This window comes from Diabrotica virgifera, chromosome 4 (assembly GCF_917563875.1).
Source record: "Diabrotica virgifera virgifera chromosome 4, PGI_DIABVI_V3a".
Lineage (NCBI taxonomy): Eukaryota > Metazoa > Arthropoda > Insecta > Coleoptera > Chrysomelidae > Diabrotica > Diabrotica virgifera.
The window spans coordinates 135,076,660-135,091,885 of NC_065446.1; the positions used below are offsets into that span (position 1 = coordinate 135,076,660).

The 15,226-nt window shown below is 33.7% G+C and overlaps 1 protein-coding gene across 1 annotated transcript in view; it reads right to left on the reverse strand.

The window, feature by feature from the left end:
- LOC114331122 (nose resistant to fluoxetine protein 6-like) overlaps nucleotides 1-15,226 on the reverse strand; it is a 191,440-nt gene that overhangs the window by 31,821 nt on the left and 144,393 nt on the right. The window contains exon 8 of the mRNA XM_028280598.2: nucleotides 6,540-6,733. Within this exon, the coding sequence (XP_028136399.2) occupies nucleotides 6,540-6,733 (194 nt within the window). The remainder of the gene's footprint in view (nucleotides 1-6,539; nucleotides 6,734-15,226) is intronic.

The window sequence follows — 15,226 nt, forward strand, 5'->3', positions numbered from 1 at the left end:
GAACTGTATCCCGAGTGACAAAATTGTAAAACAAATTAACTTTCAATATAGGGCTGTTTTTTAACAATATATAATAATTTTTAAAAATTTTGGAACACGTTATAAATATGCTACAAGAGAATACGCATTAGGTGGACATTTTTAACCCACCCTTGGGCGTTTAAAGGTTAATTCATATTTATGGAAGTCTTGTTTTTGGAGAAATGTGCAAGTAACGACGTTTTTTCTCCACTTTCGACGTTCTTTTGTCTAACATATTTTATATTCTTCGATTGGTCTATGCGATTAAATCCCGATTATTGAATTTTTCCCGAGTGACACTTTGACAGTTTTAATTTCACGAGCCGAAGGCGAGTGAAATTATGTCAAAGTGTCACGAGGGCAAAAATTCTATATTAATTTTAGAGATCGAGTGCAATTTGTTGCGATTATTTCATAAATAAAACTGTTCAAAACCAAAATTTTATTGTAATTTATTTATGTAAGTACAAATTAGTATTGTTAAACACACAGTTGATATAAAATATTTTACGGTTGAAAGTCATCACTTTAATAACTTTTAAAACATTAATTGTCATTAATATCACTGAATGTATTTTTTCGTAGCAACGAAGGGCATCTGACGTAATATACTTGACGACGAGATATTATCAAAAATTATCACCTTAATTTGCATTTCTGTAGATTTCTATTGGTCAGAATCTCCTATGAATGAAATAATCAATACAAGTTTTATTTCAGTGATGTATTTTTTCTCATATAATCTTCAATCTCTACTCTGAAAAATATTTATAGAGTCTTTGCACGAGACTGAAAAAGTTATTCTACTAAATGGGTACCGACTAAACAACACCTGATATGCAGATGACACCATAGTATTTGCGGACAACTTAGAAGGACTACAAGGCCTTAGGAACAAAATCACGTATTACAGTCAACAATATGGTCTCAATATAAACGTAAATCACACAAAGCTTATGATCATTAGTAAGAAAACCGAAGAAAAACAGAACCTCAACTCTACGTCAACCAAACCCCTGAAGAAAGAATGAAGGACCAAAACTACCTCGGCACCATAATAAATAAATAGTGAATCAACAACCAAGAGATAAGAGCGCGCATCGGAAAAGCTAGATTTACTTTCAACCGGATGGAGACCTCAAGAGCCACAACCTCTCTCTTAGTATAAAAGTAAGAATGCTGCTTTTTTATGGTGTTGAATCGTGGACCTTGAACGAAGGTATGTGCAGAAAATTGGAAACATTTGATCATATCAAAATTAGTGGATTGACCGAGTCACAAATGAGGAGGTCCTCAGAAGACTGAAAAAGGACCGAGAGGTACTGACCACTATCAAATCTCATAAGTTACGATACTTCGAACACACTATGCGAAATTAATCCAAATATACCCTCCTACAAGCCATTCTGCAAGGAAAATTATTTGGAAAACGGGGTCTAGGAAGAAGAAGAACATCCTGGTTAAATAACCTCAGAACCTCGTTCAACATAATGTGAAGCTATTCCTCGCTGCTGCAGATAAGATAAAGATTGCCATGATGACCGCCAACATTCGTCACGAATAGGAACATCAAGAAGAAGAGGTTGCGGTTTGTGAGTGTTGATCAGAGATCACCGTACTTTTAGACCAGGGTAATAAGCTAGAAATAGACAATGTTCGGGACACTCAAAGATCCAGGTAGATGACTACTTTTCTAGTTATTGTAAACCTATAGAAAGAAAACCTACCTGTTTCCTGCCTACAGTTCGCGTCCGTCTTTTAATTATTGACAATTTAGTGCAAAAATCGCGATTTTTTCAATTTTTTGCACCCCATTCAAAAGCTAAACAGTTGACAAAACTACAAAATTTAATTTTTTAGAACATTGAAAAACCTTCAAAATGCCGATTTTTGAAATTTAAAAAGTTAATTTGTTGCTACGCAAACTGCAAAATAAATGAAAATTGTTATTTGTTAATAACTTTGACTAGAACTACTTTAGAACTTAAGTGTTTCATTCAAAGTTGTGTATTGGGATACTTAACAAACCCTCGAAATTTGAGACCGATCCATTAATTAGTTTAAAAGTTATAGTCCAGTCGGGTTAGACGAATAACAGGCCTAACCTTGCATTAGGAGCTGCCCAAATTTTATTTTTCTAATCTTTAGGGAGGGTCAATATTAGTAAAAATTTAAAATCTCGACTGAATTCCACCGTTGCGTTAGCCGCCATCTTGATTTTAAACGAGAACAGTTTTTGCTCAATATCTCCGCCATTTTCAATTTTTTGACAAAAAGTGTAGAAACTGAAATTGTTAAAAATACGATTTTATATAATTTCATTTATTATACTTTTTTTCGTGCGGTCGATATTTTCCGAGTTATGAGGGGAAAATAGTGACAGTTGGAGCATAATTATTGAATTATTGAATTATCTCGTTTATTATTAGTTTTATAACAAATATGTTCCTGTACAAAAATGAAGAGAATTAAATTCTACACAATTTTGATCTCTTTCATTTTTTTGCTAAATTTATATTTAAGGTAGTACGTATGCGGTAATGGTGCGAGCGTAAGACCGGATTGATTTTATAGCAATTGTTTTTGTTCAATATCTACGCCATTTTCAACTAAAATTGTTCAAAATATAATTTCCTACAATTTCTTTTTAACAATTTTTTTCATGCGGTTGATATTTTCCGAGTTACATGGGAAAATAGTAAAAAGTGGTGGGGAAGCATAATTATTGAATTGAATTTTGTATCCGAGCTGCCCCAAATGTTATAATTATATCCTTTAGGAGAGATCAATAGTAGTGTAAATTTAAAATCTCGACTGAATTCCTCGGTTGCATTAGCCGCCATATTGATTTTAAATGAGAACTGTTGTTGCTTAATATCTCCGCCATTTTCAACTTTTCGACATAAGTGGTGGGAAAGAAAATTGTTGGAAATGCAATTTCCTACAATTTCTTTGGCACAATTTTTTATACGATCAATATTCTCCGAGTTAAGAGGGAAAATAATGGAAGCGGAGGGGAAGCATAATTATTGAATTGTCTCATTTATTATTAATTTTATGACATAACTGTATATAAACAAAAATAAAGAGAATTATATTTTATACAATTTTTGAAACTTCCAATGAAACATCAACCAAACTAAGTATATAAAAGACATAAAAAGACATTATATACATTAAGTTCACTTAATTTTATTAACTAGCGGGTTTTATTGGTTGAATTTGTCTGTCGATATTTTAAGTTTTATGTCAGCTAATATATCGTGATGTTCCAACAATTTTTTTTAAATTTTGGACCCTGTTGGGTGGAATTTTCCCATTTCCCCCCTTGTAGACCCGCCACTGGTTCTCTCGAAAAATTGTAGTAAATTTCAGTTCTTACACTTTTTGTCGAAAAGTTGAAAATGGCGGAGATATTGAACAAAAACAATTGCTACAAAATCAATCAGGTCTTACGCTCGCACTTTTACCACATACGTACTACCTTAAATATTGATTTTATCAAAAAAATGAACGGCATCAAAATTGTACAAAACTTAATTCTCTTCATTTTTGTATAGGTAAATATTTGTTGTAAAACTAATAATAAACGAGATAATTCAATAATTCAATAATTATGCTACAACTGTCACTATTTTCCCCTCATAACTCGGAAAATATCGACCGCACGAAAAAAATTATAATAAATAAAATTATATAAAATCGCATTTGCAACAATTTCAGTTTCTGCATTTTTTGTCAAAAAATTGAAAATGGCGGAGATATTGAGCAAAAACGGTTCTCGTTTAAAATCAAGATGGCGGCTAACGCAACGGTGGAATTCAGTCGAGATTTTAAATTTTTACTAATATTGACCCTCCCTAAAGATTAGAAAAATAAAATTTGGGGCAGCTCCTAATGCAAGGTCAAATGCTATCCCGACTGGGCTATTATTATATTTGTTTATCCCAGAGACCTTTATTTTGCAATAACATAAGACAGAAAATAATTAAGATAAGGCAATTCTGCGTATGTCAAATAAAAGTATAAAAAAGTGATACTATAAAAATGTACTAAAAAAGATAAAAAAATTATCTAGTATAGTCAAAAATACTAAGGCCAAATTTTTGAAATTTTGTAGTTTAAAACATTTAGGACAACTTTACAAATATTGTAAGTAGAAAAAATAGTTTTACATATTTGAAAAGTTGGTATTTTACACGAATTTTTAAAAATGTTGTTCAGTTGGTGATTAGTCGACTAAGTGAAGGGGGAGCTGGGAGCCGACAAATGCACGAGTTCAAAAACTAAAAAAGGCAACTTAAAATTAATATCATTTTCTATATCTCGGGATATACTCAATATATTTTGATCTTTCTTTTTTTAATTTGTATGTAATTTTTCTGTATATTACAAATATGTAATTTGTCTAGTTGCAATTTGACATTTAATAATTAATAAAAAGCTTAAATTTGTTTAACCAATTTTTGAAAAAATATTTTTTCCCAAAAATCCATGCTTTTAATCAGACTATCATTATTAATCATACAAAAAGTTGAGGTATACTTTAGTAAATAAATTATCGTCAATAAATAATTATCTAATAAAAATAATTTATTTATTTAAATGAACTTTAACTTTTTGTATTATCATTAATGATACTATGATTAAAAAAATAAATTTTTGTAAAGAAATATTTTTTCAAGAATTGTTTAAACAAATTAGACTTACTATTAATTAATAAATTTATAAACAAATTGCATATTTGTAATGTACGTAGAAATTACATACAAATTAAAAAAGAAAGATGAAAATCCATTGAGTTGATCTGGAGATACAGAAAATTGTATTAGTTTGAAATTGCTTTTTCGGTATTTTAACTCGGTGGATTCGTAGGTTCCCCCTAGTAACCGTTTGAACTACAATTTTGAAAAATTGCAGAGTGTGCTGTGAAGACACAACGTTTATACAAATTTTTTAACAAAAAATACAAATCCCATTATTTAAAATGGCATTAATGAAATTCCTTACTTATTATAAACAAACTATCTGTGAATTAAAAAAAGCACATGGCTAACTTTGTCCCTAATGAACCCAGGATATTTTTTTTATTTGAAAATACGTGTTAAAATACTCTTTTTGAATATATAAAAAGATTGTTCCTACGGACAATATTTGTAAAGTTATTCTAAATGTTTATGAATTACAAAATTTTAAAAATTTGGCATTAGTATTTTTGATTATATTGAGTAATTTTTTATCTTTTTAATTACATTTAATACTATCACTCTTCTACTTTCATTTGAATTACTCAGAATTGCCCTATCTTCATTATTTTCTGTCTTATGTTATTACAAAATAAAGGTTTCTGGGATAAACTCTTAAACTAATTAATGGATCGGTTTCAAATTTTAAAAATTTGTTAAGTACTGCAATACGCAACTAAGGGTGAAAAACTAAAGTTCTAAGGTAGTTTTAGTAAAAGTTATTAACAAGTAACAATTTTCACTTATTTTGCAGTTTGCGTAGCAACAAATTAAATTTTTAAATTTCAAAAATCAGCGTTTTGAAGATTTTTCAATGTCCTAAAAAATTAAATTTTAAATTTTATGTCAACTATTTAACTTTTAAATGAGGTGCAAAAAATCGAAGAAATCGCGATTTTTGCACTAAATTGTTAATAATTAAAAAACAGACGCGCACTCTAGGCAGGAAACAGGTTAGGTTTTCTTCCTATAGGTCTACAATAACTAAAAAGTAGTCACCTACCTGGATCTTTGAGTGTCCCGAGAAAATCCTTATTACCCTGGACTATTTCCCGTACCTGGTGAACGAGTATTGATCAATCTGTATCGAATATTGATCAACTCGCTCCGTCCCAACTCTAGCCTAGACTGATTTGTGATTAGTCAGTCCTAAGGTTTTTGGGTATTGACCAGAAATCATCCTTTCCCTGCTTCCTGAAAACATCAAGATCCATCCCCGAAGCGCCAGAGACGCGCCGAATACACCTATGGCAAGCGTCAGCTACCGCGACACATTTTCCTCCCTCGGAGGAAATGGCTGCTGGACACAATTTACCGTATCCGACTTGGAAAGCGCTAAACAGACTAAGAACCGGCGTTTCACGTTGTGCTAGTAACCTGAAAAAATGGGGATACCAGGAGGACGATACCTGCGACTGCGGCGCGGTTCAGACCAGCCGGCATCTACTATCATGCACAGAGATGAGAGAGACCTGCACAGAACAAGACTTAATTATAGCAAATGACAGGGCCATCTATGTGGCCAACCATTGGAAATACAGAATTTAAAGTTGTTGGTGTTCCGGACACGGAAAGTAAGTAAGTATCCTTTTCCTCACCCATGCCGCTAATAGAACGTCGGACCACAGCCTCATCGATATTATTTATTTACATTTTTTTTTTTGTTATTTATTTGATTTTGATGTATTTTTAGTTAGTTTAAATTTGCGTTTTATTGAGTCTGGTGTCTAATAGAGCTACCCGTTATATTCTTTACTTAACTTATTCACTTACCTCATATATATTAATAAAATTGGCATTTCATCGTTTGTATAAATCGTAACAAAAGTAACTACCATCGATGCTACAATTACGGCAACAATGCAGAGGATGCCTGTTGCCGGTTTTTTAAATAGAATAAAAGTTAAGATTGGGACCAATATAAAGGAGTTCATATCGCATGCCATGTACCAAGATTGGAACATACACTAAAAGAATACAAAAATAAGATCAATAAAATATGTTCTCTTTGTTTTAAAGAAAAATGCTACCAAAAGGTACAGTTAATAAAGTAACAAAATTTTTCAGCTAGTAAAGCAAAAATAAAGAGTTTTTTTATAAAAATATGAACATTCTCGAGATGTTTCATCGTGATTTTTGGCCTTTAAACTATTAGCAATATATTTCAGTGTTACGTTGATAATGTACGCCTGTTTAAGCTTGTTGTGGATGTACATATTCACAAAAAGACAGAGAAGGTAAAAGAGGTGACTTCTTGGTCAATGTTATTTGCAGATGATATCGTGGAGGAGAGCAAGGAAATGTTGGAGAAGTTGGAGGGTTAGAGAAGGGCTATTGAAGAAGGAGGACTTAACGTTATCAGATCAAAAACAGAGTGTATGTGGTTAGGAAAAGTAGGACTGGTTGAAAACATCGAATTGGGAAAAACTAGGATGAATAGGAGAATTTAAATACCTTAGCTACTATATGACGGAAAATGGAACAGCAAGTCTACAACGGAGACCCAATGGGACACTAAGTTTCCCACAATTTATAGGCTTCTTGTTTCCACCGAAAGCCAATGAGAGGGTTACTCTATGATCAAAAGATTGATGAAGGGCTGAAAGGAAAGATGTACAAGTATATGGTGACACCTGCGTCAGTGTACGGTGGTGAAATGTGACCTGTAAAGGATGGATCAAAAAATAATATGGAGGTAACTGAAATAAAACTAGAAAAAACGGAATCAGGAACGACGTGATTAGGGAAAGATCTGGTATTACTTCAGCCTCAAAAAAGGTTCAAAAGCAAAGACTGTAATAGTTTGGTCATCAGACGTAGAAATGAGAACTATCTGGTAGAAAGAGAGGTAGAGAAAAGCCGAGAACCAGATGGAAGAACTGTGCGGTAGAGGAATTGAAACTAAAAAGTTTTGATGCAAAAACAAAATGGTCATGAATGAGTGGGGAAGAGTAGTAAGGAACAGCGATTCCTGAAAAGAGAAATGCTGATAAAGAAGAAAAGGATATTATGTGTGCTCTACCATTTTATTTTTAAACAAAAGAAGTTATGAATGCCGGATCGTCGCCGTTATGAATGCCGGGTCGTATTTTCGAATTCAATCGAATATTTTCGCATACGAGTTAACTCGAATGAAAAATTTCGTATACGAACGTGAATGTGTATTTTTGAACGTCCTTCGAAATGTTATAGCGGCTTCCCACGATCGGCAATATTGCGGACGGACACGGACCAGCTCGTACCACGCACCGTGGGAAGCGTATCGTCCGTGGTAGCAAAGATGCATCTGTGCTGGTTCGTAGTAATAACGGCTACCCAGGATCGGCAATTTCGCCGACGGACACAGATCAGGGCCCGGATTACGAACACTCGATACGAATCGTATCCGCCATGTTTTCCCATAAGGCGCTACGGTAAAACATGGCGGATACGATGCGTATCGAGTGTACGTAATCCGGGCCCAGCTCACATCACGCACCGTGGGAAGTTGTCGTCCGTGGTAGCACAGACACATCTGTAGTGATCCGTTGAAAGTCGGTTAATACCAAAGGTGCGGTATGGGCCCCTTGAGGACGCTGTCATGATTTTTTAACACGGTAAACGCCAGTTGTTTACTTTCACTTTGCGCTAGATGAATTCAAAAGAATTCAACTTTTATATTTAATTGAATGGGGGATTTATAGCACGGGAGGTAGTGTCAAATTTAACCTGAGCATTTTAGCATGGCTGTTTTTTCTTTATTTAGTTAGGTGTTCCAAAGCTTATTAACAAATGATGTGTCAACTGGCTCAAGGCAAAAAAAGTTAAAATATGAAACTAGATGGAAAAATCCTATAACTTATATTATGTCAAATATTTTTCTCCGTGACTTACATCCATCATGGCCTAAAATACCTAGCTCCTGGCTTTCACCCAGGTGAGAAGTTGGAAGCTTTTTTTTGTTTTAAAATTGACATTTTGATTCGAAAAATAATTATTTTTATAATACCACGTTTTCATTATTTATACGACACAAATTGTAAACTATGCATTTGATCATTATTATGTTGACCTTAACCCGGCATTAGTCGCTAGGTTGGTTCTTACGTGAGTGGTCGTGCGTGAGATTTTGTCTCACAAAGGTATCCAACTTTCGCCTTTTTTACGAAATATAATTTTCAAAATAGATTTTAAACTTAATAAAGTTATTATTAGCTTTACACAATGTGACTGTTAATGCGCTGTTACATTTTAACCTGATCAAAAAATGTAGAAATAATATTAATTTTAATATTTCAATATAAATTTCAAATGTGTACTAGTACCTTTATTTTATTGTTATGCAACAGGGTAAGTTCTAAAATTATCTTTGCACGATTCATATTGCAAATACAAAATAAAATAATGCTACAATATAAAATAATGCTAAAAATAATGCTGAATAATATTATACACGGTGGTCGCGCGATGAGAGAATATCTCACGTTAAGCGCACTGACTTAACAATTGGGCCATACTAAGTCAACGGAACCACCATCTGAGCAGATGAGTTTATTTGATTGTAGAGGAAGGATAATTCGGAGACAAGAAGGAACTATAGTATGTGTAATTTACCAGGGAAAAAGGTGTGTGCAATATTCTTAAACCGTGAGAGAAATCTCATATAGCGACCAATGCCGGGTTAAGCAAAGTTGTTGTGTATGACTGAAGGTTGCTGAGTTGGTACGACTAATCTAAGTGAATAGGGGGTTACCCCCCCCCCCGCACTACATTGTTTTTGATTTTTTTGGACAAACTGTTTTTTCTTAATTTTATATGATGTATAATCAAAAGATACATACAACCCTAAACAACCCTTTTTTCTAATAAACAATAGTTTTTTGTGCTGTTTGTGCAAATAATGATTACTTAGGTTGGTCGTATTAACTCAGAAACCTTCCCGGGTTCATGTACAACAACTTCGCATGAGGTCATCCTATTATGATCAAATGCATAGTTTACGATTCTACAGTGCTAGTCAAAAGTCCGTACTCCCCTCGTATTTTTTGAACGGTTATTCCTATAATAGTGAAATTTGGAGGGAGGAAATAAACGGACGTAAGCTTCTTAACTAGTCATAACAGGTGACGTAATAGTGGCAGATGACGTTACAGAGCCACTGTGACCGATAATTTTAAATGAGACCTTATGGCAAGTGATACCTCGTTTGAAAGGTATTGAAAATACCTATTCAGTCATACTAATTTTGTTTGAGTTCAAGCTAATTTTGATGAATAAATTAAATAAATATAAAATTGTAGTTTCGCATTTAATTAATAAAAATTCAAAATTCCGCCTATGATTACTTGTCAAACAGGTTGACGTTGACGTAAAAATTACTAGAGAATTAAAAAACGTCAAATTTTTTGACAAAAAATCCATAGGCGGACATTTGAATTTTTATTAATTAAATTCGAAAGTACAATATTATATATATTTAATTTATTTACCAAAATCAAAATCAACCTAAACCAAAAAAAATTAGTATGACTGAATAGGTATTTTAAATACCTTTCAAACGAGGTATCACTTGCCATAAGGTCCTATTTAAAATTATCGGTCACAGTGGCTCTGTAACGTCATCTGTCACTATTACGTCACCTGTCATAACTAGTTAAGAAGCTTACGTCCGTTTATTTACTCCCTCCAAATTTCATCATTATAGGTATAATCGTTCAAAAGATACGAGGGGGGGGGTACGGACTTTTGACTAGCACTGTATAAAGGGCATACAAACTTTTTTATATTGTGTCGTATAAACATCAAAAACGTGGTATTATAAAAATAATTATTTTTCAAATCAAAATGTCAATTTTAAAAACAAAAAAAAACTTCCAACGTGGGGAATGGAACCCGGCTTGCCTGGGTGAAAGCCAGGAGCTAGGTATTTTAGGCCATGATGGATGTAAGCCACGGAGATAAATTTTTGACATATAGTTGTAGGGTTTTTCCATCTAGTTTTATATTTTATCTTGTTTTGCCTAAAAGCCCCGGTTTTGGGCTGGCTGACACACCATTTTTTAATGGAACACCTAATTCAATAAAGAAAAACACCCATGCTAAAATGCTCCGGTCAAATTTTACACTACCTTCCTGACTATTATAAAGCATATCCAAAGTTGGTCCAAAATTTGTTTTAGAGCAACGATTTTTTTACAGGTTAATAATTTAACATATTTTGTTAAAAATAAAATATCACACTGGCAAAATTAGCCGAACACCTTAAAAATAAGACATGTTTGATGTCTCGAATTTCCTAAACCTGTTGTCCGATTTGAGTGATTCTTTTAGTATGTTCTAGCCTTATTATTTAAGAATATCGGTGTAATAATATTGTTGCTAGACAGGTAAATGTCATTTTATACCGGGTGTAAAAATCATATTGTGTTTTTTTTTCTTATAGTTCGCAACACCCTGTGGAATATCTTAGCGTATATAAAATATTGAAATTAAAACTCTGTTATAGCCTTAGGCTTTATTAACATTTTCTTCTTTGATTCATTTACCTATGTTGAAAAATAACAAAGTTATGTGCTTTAACAACTAGCCATGTTCTTCATCAATAAATCCTCATAGTAGGGGAGAAAAGTATGTTGCAATTACTGCAAAGGACCTATTGGATTGTGAAGAGTGGGTGCTAAAACCAAAAAAGTTAAGTTAACCGGTTATAACGCCATCTATCCATAATTGGAAAAAATGTTGCGAATAAAAGTTGCTTATTTTTACGTCAAGTATCCAAATCTGCAATAAAAATTGGGGGCACCTATTTAAGATTTTAAAGTAACCCCCCACCCCAACTTCGTGGGGGGTCGTGTTTGGTGCCATTCAATAGATTTTTGAAAAATATTGAATACGTGTATTTTGCAGTTTTACGATCTGATATTCATTTCGCGAAATATCGCAGAGTTCGTACTTAAAATTTTTAATTTACCCCCCACCCCTCTCCGTTTAGTATTATTCGATAGAATTTTGAAAAATATTAAACACGTATTTTTTAGTTTTTCGATCTGACTTTTATTTCGCGAAATGTTCGCTTTCTTTGTGAAACTTTCTCATAACCTAATTTAGGATTGTTTATTAAACTAAGCAGAAAATGAGGAGTTATTGATGGAAAACATGGCCAGTTGTTAACGCAAATAACTTTTTTATTATCCAACATAAGGAAATAGTGAGAAACCTTGTACCCTGTAAATGTACCTATACCATAACGTTGGTTCTTAATACAGGGGAGTTCGTTAAGGGTGATCCGAAAAAAAGCTATCCTTAGAAAAATTCGAAATCGTCAGATTAAGATAAGGTACGTTAAGGTACATGCAAAATAGTGTATATTTAAAAAATCTGATGATTTGAACGGGGCCCAGAGATGGGCATCGACACGTCGACTTTAATTGTCGACACAGACGTGTCGACAATGTCGAGAACGTGTCAACAATGTCGACAATGTCGACAATGTCAGCAACGTGTCCATAATGGAAAAGAGTGAGGTTATGTTATGAAATTATTCAGTTGTAAACTTTGAATGTGATCTGATCTGATCAGAATCAAAATGAGTGGCAGAAAACTGAATAAAAACTATGATATATTATCATTCAAAGTATTAAAGATAGAAGGAAAGCACGCGGCTAAATGTTGTGTATGTGGAAATGTGATAAAAATTACAGCTGCAGCAAGATTGCAAAGTCACAGGTAAGAAGAAATATTTTAATTAATTTTAGCTGGATAGCTATAGAGATTTATTCTCTGAAATTGATATTTGTATCGGCTGATAACTAACCCCGTCCCGTACTTTCATTTTAAGAAACGTCTGCAAGTTAGATCGTGGCAATGGTAATCAATCCAATAATGAAATGTCGCATGTTTCGATATACGAAAATACTGGCTCAGACACAGGTTTTACACCTACAGTTAATCCACAAGTGAGTATATAGGACGTATGTTCTACTACATATTTAGCAGGGGCGGATCTAGAAAAAATTTTGGGGGGAACTTTTTGAAATTACATTTATCTATAATATAAAAATGAATCGTAAAATGTGTTCGGAGCCGCATAACTCAACAACGCATGGATCACCATTTCGGTAGTAGTATATTGGAGAAAACATGGCGTCAAAAACCGTATAGCCATCTAACGGCAAGAAGTGAAAATAACGCACTATATATTATTGTAGATTTCTTGATTACTATTTAATTCGAATTCGGAAGGGGACATAAATTGCATCAGTTTTCACCCCAGAATTTGTATTCTGAGGTTTTCACGTTGTTGCATCTCTATATACAGGGTGTCCCATTTAAAAAACACCAAGTTTAGTATTTTACGGCAAAAAACGGATTGGCCTATTGAATTAAGTACAAAACGCTGTATCTATGCCAACTTCTGTATACAGGGTGTCCGTAGATCCGCCCTTCATATTTAGTCACCTTAGAGTTTCTTTTTATTTTTAATTTTAGAATACAACGAACGGTAGTTACGAAGTTATGGAAGATGGTTCGCTAGCTATTGTGACTGGAACTTCACCTGAAAACATGCTAGATGGAATTATAGAAAATTCATTAGATACCGATGCCGCCTTATTGGAATTGGAAGAAAACAATGGTGTAGCAATTCAAGGCACTCATAGTATTGTTGAAAATATGATGTTATCAACTACTGATACTGAGAGTAGTAATTTGACTAACTTAAGTACTCCAACTTCCTCCAGCACAAGCTACACAAGCACGAATAAAAGAAATTTATTCGCTACATCTCAAGCTAGACCAGCCAAAAAATCAAAGAAAATCACCGACTATATGGACATATTACAAGAGTATGAAGAGGAGAAGATAAGCACTGCACTAGCCAAATTTATATTCGGCTGTAACTTACCATTTACTGTGGTAGAATCACCTCTCTTTAAAAATTTTATAAAAACGATCCGTCCTGCTTATTTAGACAAAATTCCTGGCCGGAAAAAACTTTGTACATCGCTTTTAAATAAGTGCTATGAAGACTATATTGAGATTTCACGTAAAAAAGTGGAAACCGAGTCAGTCATTTTGTGTGACGGTTGGAAAAACTCATCTACTAATTCTAAAACGGTTGTGACAATGTTGCATAGTGCAGACGGAAAAAATGCCTTTCTTGATGCTTGGGATTTAACCACGGAGTCTGAGACTGGAGAAAAACTTGCCGAAATAATAACAGAATCTAAAAGAATTGCAAAAGAAAAATACGATGTAGATGCGTACGGTATAGTTTCGGATAATGCTAGTGCAATGATTAAAATGGGATCCCTTCTCAAGCACAACATGTGGCACTCTACGTGCAGTAGCCACACCGGCAACCTTTTAGCCAAAGACGTGCTGGATAAAAAGTTAGTCGACAATGTGGTCATTGTCCTCAAAGAATTTAAGCAACCAGATTTAGAAAAAATGATAGTTGATAAGGGAGGGCGCAGAATCAAATTGCCGGCCGAAACAAGATGGTGCTCTTACCGAGATTCTTTCGAAAGTCTCCTAGAAAATCTGGTATATATGAAACAAGTAGCCGCTGTAACGAAAAAAAAGATTAAGCCGAAAGTCAAGGAATTAATCTTCAACGATGAATTTGTGGATGAGATTCAACAGAACATAGAAATTTATGAACCCATTTGTAATCTGATCAATGTTTGTCAGAAATCTGACACATCTGTAGCAGATGCCGTTCATCTGTGGCTCAATTTGAATCTGCCAGATAACCTTAAAGAAAAATTGAAACACAGACAACAAATGGCGTTAAACGTGTACGCATTAACTGCGTACTATCTGCATCCGAAATATGAAAATTCCAAGCTTACGTCAGAGCACACTGGTATAATAACTCAGTTCTTACTCAGAAAGTTGTGCAATCAGGGCATAGAAGAATGGGACAAATTTAACACTAAATCGGGTAAGTCTTTCAGACAAAATTATCGCTCTTTTGATTTTTAATATATTAGGTTTACAATTTCAGGAATATTCTCAACACTTTGGGAAAAAGGAGTTGAAAAGCCTCTAGTATTTTGGCGAGTGGTCAAACTGGAATGCCCAATTCTTGCTAAAATGGCTCTCAGACTTCTAAAAATGCCAGCCTCCTCAGCTCAAATCGAGAGACTCTTTTCAAATTGGGGACACATTCACAGTCTGATAAGAAATAGATTAACGTTCACTAATTCCAAGAAATTGGTACATATTTATGTTTCATTAAAGGGAGAGTATCCTGATAAAAATAGTTATGACCTGGACGAGGAAGAAATTGTAGATATGGACGGGGAAAGTACAACTATTTGATGTATTATTGGTTAAATGTTTTCTTTGGTTAAAAATTAGCAAAACCGCAAAATGTTGTAATGTTTTTATTATGCAGTCTCTGCCAAAGCACGAAGAGATTCAACACTGTTTCAGTAATTATTATACAGTGGAACCTCGATTATCTGTCTCTCTATTAA